General features: G+C 25.5%; 1 protein-coding gene across 1 annotated transcript in view; it reads right to left on the reverse strand.

Annotated features, from left to right (window-relative positions):
- Positions 1-459: 459 nt before the first annotated feature.
- Positions 460-13,930, reverse strand: part of LOC145843133 (cytoplasmic dynein 1 light intermediate chain 2-like) — a 40,536-nt gene continuing 27,065 nt past the window's right edge. The window contains exons 4-11 of the mRNA XM_082950595.1: positions 12,248-12,515; positions 11,677-11,686; positions 8,031-8,109; positions 7,173-7,405; positions 5,312-5,455; positions 4,451-4,611; positions 2,089-2,324; positions 460-765 (exon numbers count right to left, since the gene is read on the reverse strand). Coding sequence (XP_082806721.1) covers positions 751-765; positions 2,089-2,324; positions 4,451-4,611; positions 5,312-5,455; positions 7,173-7,405; positions 8,031-8,109; positions 11,677-11,686; positions 12,248-12,515 — 1,146 coding nt within the window. The 3' untranslated portion in view covers positions 460-750. The remainder of the gene's footprint in view (positions 766-2,088; positions 2,325-4,450; positions 4,612-5,311; positions 5,456-7,172; positions 7,406-8,030; positions 8,110-11,676; positions 11,687-12,247; positions 12,516-13,930) is intronic.

Genomic DNA, 13,930 nt, shown 5'->3' on the forward strand with positions numbered 1-13,930 from the left:
TATTTGTTTATAAATACCAAAGTATTAAAAGTTACTCAATAAAAACAAGGGTATATATATATATAATCATTGCCAAAATACTTAATATAAAATTTGCTAAAGGTTTAATAAACATAAACACTTTTTTTAAATTTAAATAAACAAATTGAAATTTTTTGAAAAAAAGCTAAACAATATTTTGTAACGATGGATATCAGTAAAACGTTAAGAATTCTAGCCCGAAAAATTTGGCTGAATATATTCTTTAATAGCAACTTTAACTTTATAAAAAAAATTAGGTACATGAAAAATAAATAAAAGAAATATAACTATCATGAAAAAATAAAGAAATAAAAAGCAAGTTGGTAACTAGCAAACATACACATTTTAATAAGCGAAAAGTGACCTGACAAATTTGTTAGAATATTTTGATAAATAATTTAAAAATTAGTTCAAATTATAATCACATGATAGGCACCATTGTAATTTTTCAGAAATAATTTTTGTATTTTCATTTATTGTTATTTTGGAAGTTTTACTAACATGAGAGTTTAAAATTTGTGGATCAAACATATATCTAGTAAAATTTCATATAGTAGTATTTAAAACTAAATAAATAATTTACAAAATCAGCTAAACCAACAATAAAAGGAAAGTTTTACCTTGACAAATTAATAACTTTTATACCCAAATATTTCACTTTCAAAAATCTAAAAATTTCTGCCAAAAATAAAACAATACAAAAATTCCTCAAATACTTACTTTATCCATCTACTCCTTGTTTACCTTTAATAAAATAAATTGAATTAAGCTGATTTGTTTTATTTAAACTAGTGTTATTTAAATTATAAAGAAATACTAATGATATATTTGAAAAGTTTCAAATTAAAAAAGTTTGTTCAGGAATTACAATTGTCAATTATAAAGACAAAATAAAACTACTAACTATTTGCAACAGTGTGGAACTGAAACAAAGTTTTATTACAAATATTAAAACAAAAGGTTTTCAAATAAAAGTAAAAACTAAACTTTAGATAATATTTCATTGTTTTTTATAACTTATTCTACTTTTTGCTCATCAATACGAAAATTCAAATTTTCATTAAGTAATTTTTAACTTTTTGAAAACTTTTACCTACTCCCTTCTTACGAACTTCTTTTGAGGAGAGTTAATTAAAATTATAACTTAAAACTTTTATGCCTAAATACTATTGAACTGGATTAAGACAGTTATAAAAAACAATTCTAATAATAAAGTTTTTTGCTAAAATTTTAACAAAACTAAAATACTAAAAAAATGTATAATACCTACTGAGCTGAGTGAAAAAATATAAAACTATACGGTAATGCCTCATTTTTTATGAATATATTTTTATCCCTTCTAATCCTTGCTTACCTGTTTCTTAGGAGGATTTGCTGTAATAAATTAATACTAAATTATGTTAAGGGTTGACACTCGTTTTTTCAAAAATTTTTCAGGTTTTCCGATTTTCTTCCAGGTTTTTAAAAGTACACATTTTTGGGTCTATTTATAGTCTAGAGTTAAGTTAAAGGAAAAAACTGTGTTAAATAGTATAAAAACTTGGAAAATTTTTTGTAAAGCTACTTTAAATATGTTTTTTAATGAAAAAAATTTTGATGATGAAAAATTTTTTTTATTCATATGATAAATTTTTTGATTCAAATCAAAATTTAACTACTAAACATGTGAGAATTGTTAAAATTACATGTTTTCTAGGTTTTTTTAGTGATTTTTGTTCGAATTCCAGGTTATTCCAGGTTTTATTCAAAATTTCTCAAATTCCAGGTTTTTTTTGCCTAAATTATCAAATTCCATGTTTTTCAAGGTTTCCAGGTAAAGTGAAAACCCTTATTAAAAAAAATTTTGATGTCTACAAAAATTTTTTATTTATATGATAGATATTTTGAGTAAAATCAAAATTTTAAAACTGTATATGTGAAAATTGTTAAAATTACAGGTTTTCAAGGTTTTTCCAGGTAAAGTGGCAACCCTACATTTTGTTAATACTATTGAACTGAGTCAAAACAATTATCGGTAATTTATTAAATTTTTTTTTTACATTTTTAATTTATTTCCCTGCTGCTCACCTGCTTCTTAGGAGGAGTTGCTTGCTGGGGGCTTCCCCCTGCTTGGGGCCCCTTCTTCTGCAGGAGCGAGTTGAAGAAGTTGGCCAGCATGCGCTCGTTGCTAGGCTGCTTGCCGTCGCCCTTCACGGTCGACTTGCCGCCTGTGGAACCGATGGAGGACAGCGAGTCACGTGACGGCTTCATTATGGGAGAATTGTGGAGGGACGAGGGCTTCTTGCTCAGCGGGTTGTCACCTCCTGCGAAAATGAAAGTATTTTTAACTTTTCAGGTTGAAGGTAAATTGTTAATATCATTATGAGTAAAGTTTTTTCTACGAGGTATAACAAGTTGATTTAATTTTCATAGGTTACAATTATAATTCTTTTATGGTTAAAAATGTCACCTCCTGTGCGAGGAGTGAGGACAAGTTGGTTATTGTACTTTTTGGGTTGAAACCACAATGTGAGGCATGGAAAAGTGTTATACTGTTTAGTTTGACATTGAAGGCACTATATAAAATAAGTAAGTTAAAAAATGTAGTTAACAAAAAGATTTTAGATTTAAACTTATGAGCAACTTTTTCCATATTTAATGGCTTAAACTAAGTTTTCTGAAATTTTTTCAAACAAATCCGATTTCCTTTTCACTGTTATTTCAGAAAACAAGAGAAAAAAAGTTTTTGATACATTTGTAAATTAAATGTATATAAATATTTTAATTAATGTATTTATTTATGAAAAATTATTTTGTTAATCTAAAGTTCATCAAACCAATGAAGCTAATGTTATAGAAATTATAACTCTATTAATGCCATTTTTCAACCTAAAAAGTTTACTAAGGAAATAGCTTTGCAGCATCAGACAAAATTGAAATACTTAATAATATAAACACTGTTTAACTTAAAAACTGAACTAAACATTTATTTTTTTACAAACTGATTAAAATAAAAACAAAATTAACCGCGATTGCGAAAATCTTTTCTCATTCCTACATAATAATTAAGCACAAGAAAAAAAGTTGGTTAAAACTTACATTTGCTTTAACAACAGTTGAATTAAATAAACAAAATTTTAGTTATGTTATAAAAAAATGCCATAAAACTTTACAAAACTTATTGCAGTATCTATACTAACTATTTAAATAAAGACAAGATAACTTTTCTTTAAAAACAATTTGTAAAACAATAATAAAACATTTTCATATCAAACAAACCAAAAACACTCTATATTGCTAACTAGTATTTTAATTTGTCTTTATTTAATTTATAAATTAAGTATTTCTATGAAATCAAATTTTCTTCGTCTGATTAGTACGATTAAAGTTATTTGATTATATTACTAAAACAAATTTTGTGAAAAATAAAACTTTTAATAAGTTAAAACAACCTGAGTCTGTATTTAAGTTTCCAGATATCACTGTTATAAAAAAAAGTTTTATTTATTGTAAACATATGTAATAGATTACCGTTCAAATGAAATAATTAAGATTATATTGTTACAGACTATTTAAATACAAAACTGCTTTAGCTAATTTATCTAACACAAGATAACTTTTGATAACAAGTTATTAAGCAGGTTGATCAGAAAAAAAAAAGTTTAATAACTTCTCTCCTTTAGTCTAAGGAAAAACAAGTAAATAATCAAACTTAACTAGTAAAATCATAATAATTCCTGTTTTTATTTTTTTTAAATTCATTCACTTTTAAAATACAATGTGCCTTTAAAAAGAAAAAAAAAATATCTGTGATTATTCCAATAGTTAATATATTTTTTATTAATTTAAATTGCGATAGGATTAGCATATAAACTTTTTTTGGCTAGCTTTGTATTTTACTAATGGAAAATCTTAAATTATAGTTACATAAAACTTATTTATGTATTTATTTTATTGCATACTTTTGTGTTAATTAATATTTACAGTATTTATAAAATAGAAACTAATACTTTTATATACACATTTCTTTACCTGGCATCGACCTCCTACGGTCACGGTTAAATTTTTCGAATTTTTCTACTGTTGGAACAAACAAGAAAAATATAACTATTGACAAAAAAAAAATTGATTACTAATCTCTTCTAAATTCAATAATCAATAAGCAGTGTTTTCTATCAGACTGTACATAAACTTTAACACAACTAAATACAATGTAGTTAAAATTATTTACCTTACTTACATTAATTACACCTTAAATAATATTGTTACAGAAATTATCAAGCATCACTTAAATTAAATAATAAAATATTTAAAACTATAATCAATAAACATATTAAAAAGATTTAATTTTCCTCTACCCCGAATGAGAAGTTCTCTACTAACTGAGGCTTTACTTAAAATAAATAGTAAAAAAACTAAATATATTATATAAAATTTAAAAACAACTGACCAGCGAGTGAAGTCCTTCCTTTGTCGGGTTTTGCTTGCAGCAGATAGTTCATGCATTTGTGCAGGAAAGTTTGCTCGTCATCCACCACAAGCTCCTTCAGTTCGGCCACCAGTTTCCTCTGCACCACTGGCTTGCATATGACTTGCGAGTATTCGTGGTCCCTGTTCGAAATATCATGTTTTATACTGTTTCTATTTAAAGTTTGCATATAACTTGCGAGTATTCGTGCTTCCTTTATAGTATTTTTACAAATGTTTATTAATTAAAATACAATTCACAAAGGTTGTCAAAGATTTTCTGAATTTCTTCCAGGTTTTCAAAAGTACAAGTTTTTTTGTCCATTATCAGTATAAAATTTCTCAGAGATTTTTTCGCCTGAACTTTCAAACTCAAGGTTTTTCCAGGTTATTTGTCAACCCTGAAACTTTTAAGCAAATACTACATTATATATTTTTGTATTTTTATATATCTTTTGATCCATTTAAAATATAAAAACTAATGGTAGGTAAAAACTTCTATATTTATTTTTCTATTACTGTATTTAACCACACAATATAATCTAACAGAGATATGTGACTAGAAAATTATTTACAAAAAAGTAGGGTGATGCTTTTTAAAACCAAAAGAAAAGACTTATAAACAAAATTTCAAATATTCTGAATTAACTTAATCATCATATCAACTAACAGAGATATTTGATTGGCAAAGGATTCAGCCGACAAACCAAAATTAGTAAAAAAAAAATCCCTACCAATACTCTCTAAAAAACCTAACAGAAAATACGTATAGGCAAAAAAGTAAATCAAAAACTCTTATTTAGTTTAAAAAAATACTTTACTCAACCATACAACACAAACTGACGGAGATATCTGATTGGCGAAGGACTCTGCCAGCACTTTAACCTTCTTTTCAGAGTCCCAACCGCTCGGTACGAACACCGATTCCCTGTCAACCACGGAAGCGGTCTTGTCGAATTTGAACCCGTACAATTTGTGTGTGATGTATCTGTGATTATTGATACTTTTATTTAAATTACTTAATTTATAAATAAGTTGAATTTGTATAACTTATAAGTTTAAGAATACGTGATACCACAGGGTTGCCAAATGTTTTTGGAAATTTTTTCCTAGGTTTTAAAATTACACAATATTGGGTCTATTTTTAGTTTTAAGTTAAATTTAAATAAAAACCTGTGTTAAATAGTAAAAAAACATTGAAAAGATACTGTAAAGTTACTTTAAATGTGTTTTTTAATAAAACAATTTTTTAGATGACAACAAATATTTATTTATACGATAGAATTTTTGTGTCAAATCAAAATTTTACTATATAACGTGTTAAAATTGTTAAAAACTCCAGATATTTCAAGATTTTTTTGGTGATTTTTTTTTCAAAATTCCAGGTTAGGCTGAAATGCCAAATTCCAAGTTTTTCCAGCTTTTTGGCAACCCTGTATAAAAAGTTATAAGGTATTTTTCAAATATGTTTAAAATCATCGTTATAAAAAAAAACGTTTTTAAACTTTGCATGAGTTTGTGTATGATGTGTTTGAAATTTAAGAGCTCTATAAAGACAAAAATTTACTGTTGTAATCAAATTAGAAATCAATAACACTTTTTATATCATTACAAATACACAAACATTAAAATAATTATTTGTTTTAAGAAATTTAAAACAGACAAAATGCTATTAAAAATAATTTCACCCTTAATACACACAAAAACTTATGAAAAAGAAATATTAATCAAATTAAAATCAATCTCCTTAAAAAATTTAACTTTATTTTACGCATAATACACTAAGTAACAACGAGAGCTACTGCAAGCTACTGTTTAATAACAGATAATAACACTTTAAAATAAATAAAATAACTATATGATATTAACATTAACCGTTTAAAACTTACTTCATGTTAGGTTCAAAAAAGTCCTAAAACTAACAATAAAATATGTAAAACAAAAGAATAACAGTAAAAAAAAAATTAAGCATCCCAACCTCCTTAAAACCTCCACATTTTTGTTTACATCAATAAAACATGTAATAATTTAGAAAAAAATTAAATTTAACAAAATTAAAAACTACCACCGACCTCCTCAAAATCTCTACATTTTTAAATTCCTTCATGGCCGGAGGTGTACACCAAATGAATAAAATAAATAAATATATATATATTAAAAATACTTACACCGTATTTTTGTAATGCACAATATTTAATTCTTACGTCATTTAATTCTTTTTTTATATAAATTTTGTATCTCTGTTTACCAAAGTGCTTTTTATTTTAAATTGAACTAGCTTAAGATTAAAGACAATCTTTTTATTTTTTTATGAAACATATGTTCTAGAATTTTTATATCACATTTTCCTAACAAATTAATTATAAGCTCTTCAAGTGGCTCTGTAGAAAATGTTTAAGTTTAAACAATCACCTTACTTTCTATATATATATATGTATATAAAATTAAGTTATTTAACTTAATAAATTAAATTTTTCACACTGAGCCCATCTTGAGGGCTTTATTATCAAAAAGGTTTATTTAAAGATGCAAAACTCAAAGGACTCGAGTTTCGTGACTATTCACTCATCAGCTTCAAAACAAGTTTAAAATAAGGCACAAAACAAAATCACTAATGAAAGTTAAAAATTTTTTGCATAAATAGATTATGACGTAATTTTATATATATATATATAATTAAACAAAATAAACAAACAATCACCCACCTCCTCAAAACTTCCACGTTTTTGTCCTCCTTCATGGCCGAGGTGTACACCAGACCCGCTCCCACCCGCATGGAGTACTTCCTCAGATGGTACTGGACGCAATCGAACTGCTCCTCCCCGTAGTTGTGCTGGCTCTCCAGCGCCTCCAGGTGGTCGCATTTGGTGGCGACGACGACAATTGGAAGCATCAGGTTGTCGGTGAGCGTGGATTCGTCCAAGCTGTCGTGGAAGGCCTGCGGACATATTTGTTAGTTTGTTCTTGTTACATGTTTATTTAATTATTTTATCATTGTATAAAAATTGGAGACAACAATTCATTTTGCAGTATATTTTATTTTTTGTGAACTAAAAATTTTTCAATCTACCCTTTTCAATAGTTCTTGTAGATAACTAAATAGATTTTTGTAAAATAGTAAAATTAATAAGATTGTAAGATTATGCGTCATAATAGGTAAATAAAATTACATGTACTAGGCGATGCTAATATAAAGTTGTTTAAAATTTAAAGTATAAAGTTTAAGTACTAGAAATTGTTGGTGAGAAATTTTATTATTGTTGGTGAGAGTGGACACGTCTAAACTGTCGTGGGTGGCCTGAGGCGAGATTTATTAGTTTTGTTTTGTAATTAATTAATTATTAGCCTTATTAAATGGGTATTTTAAAAGTTACTTAAAACTAAATCATATACTGCTGTATGTTGAAATTGCTTGTTGGTAAAAAACTTGAGACTTCATATTTCATATAAGTTGTATGTATAAGCTTGTACTTTGAACATTTTGTAGCTGGTTAATTCGTAAAACATGTATTTGTCATTAATAACAAATAAACTACTTATTTTACAAAACTAAACATACTTGCTGTACTGTACATTAGAAAATTTTCCTGGCCCGGTTCCACGTAACTCTGATATCCGGCCAGTATTTTGTCCTTGAGGCGCCTGAAAATATTCAACTATGTCAGAAAGTGTTTAATATTTGGATTGTAGCAAGTTATACCTGGTTTGAATTTTTTAACTCAGAAAAACAACTTTTGAACTTGCTGATAGCTATTGAAATAAACGATCCACGACTGTTTAAACTCAGACCTTAATAATTCTAAAATAGAGTTAATTTTCCCTAGTAGTTATATGTTTTCTAAATAAAAATAAGTAATTTTAAATTTTTATACCACTGCATTTTTATTAATTAGATCTACATAAGCATTATGATAACTTTTTTAAGTTTAATTAGTTTTTTCAGATGTGACTACTAAAACAAATTTCAATTGTCATGTAACCGAAGTAGACAGAGTTATTATGAAAGTTTTATAAAATTAAGTTAAAGAAATTTTTATGCTTATATAAAACTTGTCTCAGCTTACGATATTTCATATAAGCTATGACATTAAAAACTTCTACTAAGTTCAACTTAATTAAAAAAAATTTCTAGAAGACTCTTTTTAAACGTTTTCAACAACATTTTATAATGCTTGTTTTATCTATCGACTTTAATTTTTATAGAAAATATTAAAATTTTGATTACAACATGTTTATATAAAACATTTTACCAAGTAATTTTTCAAAGACAAAAAAAAAGAGCATGCAATGTCAAGTTGCGGTATTTGAATTAGACTTTAAAGATATTTTGGTCTAGGAAAAAATTAAGTACTTATTTACAACTAACTGGAAATATTAGTAATTAGGTTTACAAAGTTAAAACATATCATTAAATAATAAAACCTGTGTTGTTTAATGATTTAAATATAATTAACAATAATTGATATAGCTTTTTAACATTATATTTTCTTTCAAAAAAGCTTCTTTAACGCTTTTATTATTTAAAAGTTTATCTATATTCTAAATTGCTTCTAATTAAATGACCCTAAAAGGATTTAATCATGGGTCTAAAGAGTAATTTGTATACCAGGTAAAGTTTTATCCTTGTCAATTTTTAAGGGTTTACTCAAGAGTTTAAGAAGAAATTAGCTTTTAATGCTTTACTTAAGTTGTTTTGTCCATCATTAAGTTTAACACACAATATAACAAGTCAATAAATGCATAAAAAAACGACAGCTTCTAATACTATATACAAAATGTGAGAACTAAATCAATAAAAAAATAAAATAAAGTATTTAAATTAAATACAAAAAATTAACAGTTAGCAACTTTAAAAATTTTAATTATTAAGTCAACACAGATTCTTCAACTAAACTAATCATTGATACACTAAATGTGCTAGTTTATGACTCACACATAATTAGACATGATTTCCACAACTTTAAATATTATCATCTTCAAATAAATACTACTTCAGGGTTGCAAATTGTTTTTGGCAAATTTTCTTTAGGTTTTCAAAATTTTCTCCAGATTTTTGAAAATACATATTTTTTGGTCTATTTTTAATTTAAAGTTAAGTTTAAGGTAAAAACTGTGTTAAACAGCATAAAAACATTGAAAAGATTTTAAAGCTACTTTTTGATAATGACAAATAAAAATTATCTACATGGTAAATTTTTGTGTCAAATCAAAATTTTTCTGCTTAACATGTAAAAAATGTTTAAAATTCCAAGTTTTTTTTTCAAAATATCTCAAATTCTAGGTTTTTCCAGGTTTTTAAGCTAAAGTGTCAAATTACATGTTTTAAAGTTTTTTGGCAACCCTGTTTCTTACATGCATAAGATGTTTACATTTTATATATGTATTTGTTTATTATTAAATGATTGTTTGCAGTTTTTTAATTGTTATGTCACAATAAAACTTTCGCACACAACATAATTAAAACATAACTTGTTAAGACTCCTTTTAAAAGTTTTCACAACTACCAAATTTGCAATAAGTTTTAAGAAAAAAATCCAGGTTTTATATATTTCGATTTTTTTTGTCCATTTTTAGTATTAAATTAAATTAAAGGTCAAAAAATATCTTAAATAGTATAAAACTATTAAAAAGATAATGTAACGCTACTTCAAATTGTCCTATAGTAAATAAATTCTAAATTATTTAAAAAGTATACTACACTTTATAGATTTTTCTAATATAATGTAAATTTATTTAATATACCTGTAAAAATTATTAAAAACTCCAGGTTTTATTGCAACCCTTAATTTGGCTTAAAAAAATATAACACTAATTTTCTCTTTTAACTTTGCTTTCAAATCTTAAATGGTTACTAAAAAAATATTAACTTGTTTTTTGACTTACTTTATTCAAACAAACAACTTAAACGAGTACTTTTTTAACACGCATATACTTATTCATTATAAACACTTTAAAGCAGCGATTCTTAACCTAGGGGGTAAATTTTCTTTATTACAAGTTATGCAAATTAATATTAATTAATTGTCTTTTTAATTTACAAGTTAGTATTTGACTGTAACTTTTATATTTAATAACCTTTAAGTTTAAATAATTTAGTTTTTTTTTCTCAAAATTGAACACTATTTTATTAATTTGGGGTAAATTTGGTAATTACCTTCTAGAAAGGGGTAAAATTGTTAATAACCTTCCAAGAAGGGGTAAAGCATGAAAAAATTTTAAGAACCGCTGCTTTAAAGCATATAATTGTAACTACAAATTAATATTAATAAAAAAATATTATGTAAGGCACTTTTATTAACATGCTTATACTAACTTAATATCAAAAAATTTCAAGCATACAATTAAAAAAAAAAAAACTACTTTTCAAAGTCTGAATATACTTATTTATAATTTATACTTTTAACATTTTTTTTTACAAAAATTAACTATGGAACTTATATGAAAGCTTTTAGTACAAACTACAAGCCAGTTTTTAAATAATTTGAAAATATCATTTAACTTTTGAGACTTTTTATTTGTTGTAATAAGTTTCCAATACAAATGTATAGACCGCAAATTTTTTGAGGTCAATTTTCTCAAAAACTTAAAAAATCACTAAAAATCTATCTCCTTCTCATTTTTCAAGCAATCTTCTTCAAATTTTCAGGAAATGTTCCTTATATTAAAAAAAAATGTTACTTATGAATTTAAATAATTTAAAAAAAAAAAAAAATTTCACAAAAATTAAAAAAAAAAATTTACAAATTTTTGTTTAAAGTCCAAAGTAACATTTCTTTGTTATAGTATAAAGATTAGACTGTGAAAGTTTAAAGAAGATTTCTTGAAAAATGTAGGAGGAGATAGATTTTAAATGAAATAGTCTTTTTTTGCTGTTTTAGTTTTCCCTTTCCATAGGGAACCTATAACGCGGCCCAACTTTGATTGGTCATATCTCAAAAAATAATTTAACTTTTTTAAAACGATAAAAAGCGTCTTGAAGCTTAGAAAAAAACTCTATAAAATAAGATCAACTTATAAAAAACATGGCTTACCCCCTACGGCCTTAATCTTAGACTTTTCTAATAAAAGCAAATTTCACGTCTTTAATTTTATAAAACTTATACTTTGAAATAAAACAGTTCTATTTTAGTGCTAATATTAACCTATTTTCAGAACTACTTAATAAAATTATTTATACATTGTCTAAATATAAGCTTCAAAAATTTTAACGTTAATGATACTGTTAAAATTTCAATCAAATAAAAAAATACAAATAAGCATACTTTCACAAAATAATATCAAATTATTCAGTTTCATTACATTTTGTTTTGAAATTTTTTAAATAAATTCATTGTTACTTATTAGTTTTTTAACTTTCATGTGAAAGTTTGTTTGAATTAGGTGGTAAAAGTTTTAAAATAAGGAGAAGTAGTACAGAAGTAAATAGCTTTACTAAATAAGTTTAAAACAATAATAAGCCTGTTAGTCAAATGTAAAAGTGATAATTACATTAATGTAAGAATTAAGAAAAATTCATAAGAACAAAAAAATACAAAAATATATTGAAAAAAGAATATCTCAAACTACGTACAAAAATTTAAAATAAATCAATCAACACAGCAATTAAATAACTAAAAACAAATATAGTAATAATTATTATGAGTGTTTCAAGTTGTATAATAACAACATAATAAAACAACCTTTACAAAAAAAATCAAAACAATAATACAATACTTAACACTAAATACAATTTAAATATTATTGTATAAAGAAAAATGTACAATTTAAAACAACTTCTAACCTGTTAGATGTTCATCAGTGACCCACACATTGCATGTGGCTGACTTGTCATCGTCATCTCCCTTGACAACCAATTCATGGTAGTCCAGGCCGTTGCCGTGGTGGGCCCTCTCCTTGTCACTATCACCGTGGCAACACAGCTTAGTTGCCAGGGTGGACTTGCCTGTCAGTTCGTCCCCAAACACCACCATTGACTTCTTGTGGAGGAACTTGGAGGGTTGGGAGGATGAGGAGAAGTCGCTCAATAATGAGGACCAGATGTCTGCTTTCTGCTAGGAGGTTTTCTGCTGCATTTTAATTTAATAACAATGCTGGAGTAAATAAAAAGTGTTGTAAATTATTAAACTGTTATATATGCTAAAAAAAATTTAGAACAAGATGTCTGGTTTCTGATTTTGAAATTAAATAAGCATTTCAAAATCAGTGTATGTAAACTATACATGTACAAAATTAGGTATATAAAAGAACAAATCATTGAAACTGGATCAACTAAATCTCATTCTGGATCTAGAAAACAAATCTAAACTGAGATTTAAGAAAAAATAGCTTTATCCTGAGAGTTTTATAGAAAATCAAAACTGCTCTGAGTTATTTTGAATTTCTCTGAGATTTTCTAAAATTTCGAAATATTCTGAGTCTCTAAAGTACCTTGAATGTGTAGCAACACTGCTAAAAGTCAATTAAAACTAATTACTTCAAGGCCATAGGGAGTCCTTTTTTATAACTAGCATTTAATTCTATGAAAGCTATAACTATATACTATAAGATACTTTTCACAAAACTAAAGTATATTATTAAACTTTTGAGATATCATCAGTTGAGTAAAAAGTTTCCAATAGAAACATATAGAAAAAAAAAATTCATTGGCAATTTTCTTAAAATTTGAAAATATTCATTGAAAATCTATATTATACCCTTGTTTGACCACGACTTTTTCTTTGTAAAACATATTTATTATGACAGACATTATAAGTGTTAAGAAACCATAAAAAAAACTTTCGATTTACTACTAATGTTTTTTTATTACTCAACTTAAAACATATCACCTTTTACATGTCACACACAAAAAAAACTTATTATTTTCTATTTGTAAAAGTAATTTTATTTTTAATTTATTTCAAAACTAATGAAATCATTTTTACCATATAGCTCAGGGTTGCCACTCTTTGAGTAAAAAAATCTTCCCTGAATGACCAAAAACTTGCCTGAGTAACCTTAAACTTCCCTGAGTTTCCCTGAGTTTTTTTCAAATTCTTTAAAAAATTATCTTTTTAAAAATTACCATTATAATTCTAAGAATATTGAAGAACTTGCTGCAAAGCTAAAAAGTTTCTAAATAAGCACTTAAAAATTAATAAAACTAACTTTTTTGAACAAAAAATTGAAACTGGATTACTAAATCTCATTCTAGATCTAAAAACAAATTTCTCTGAGATTTTTTTTTTAAATCTTAAAATTTCCCTGATTTTTTTTAGAAAAAACCAAAACTGCCCTAAGTTTCCCTGAGTTAAAAAAAGAGAATCAAAATTCCCTGAGTTTCCCTGAGATTTTCTACAACTTCAAAATTCCCTGAGTTCCCTATGTGTGTGGCAAGCCTGATAGCTAGCTCATTGTCAAAAAGTGTTTAATTTTACTCAATAAAAATTTAAATAAAAATGTTTAGTTTTTTAAACTTTATTCTGTT

This window comes from Thalia democratica, chromosome 8, assembly GCF_965202585.1.
Source record: "Thalia democratica chromosome 8, ktThaDemo2.hap1.1, whole genome shotgun sequence".
NCBI lineage: Eukaryota > Metazoa > Chordata > Thaliacea > Salpida > Salpidae > Thalia > Thalia democratica.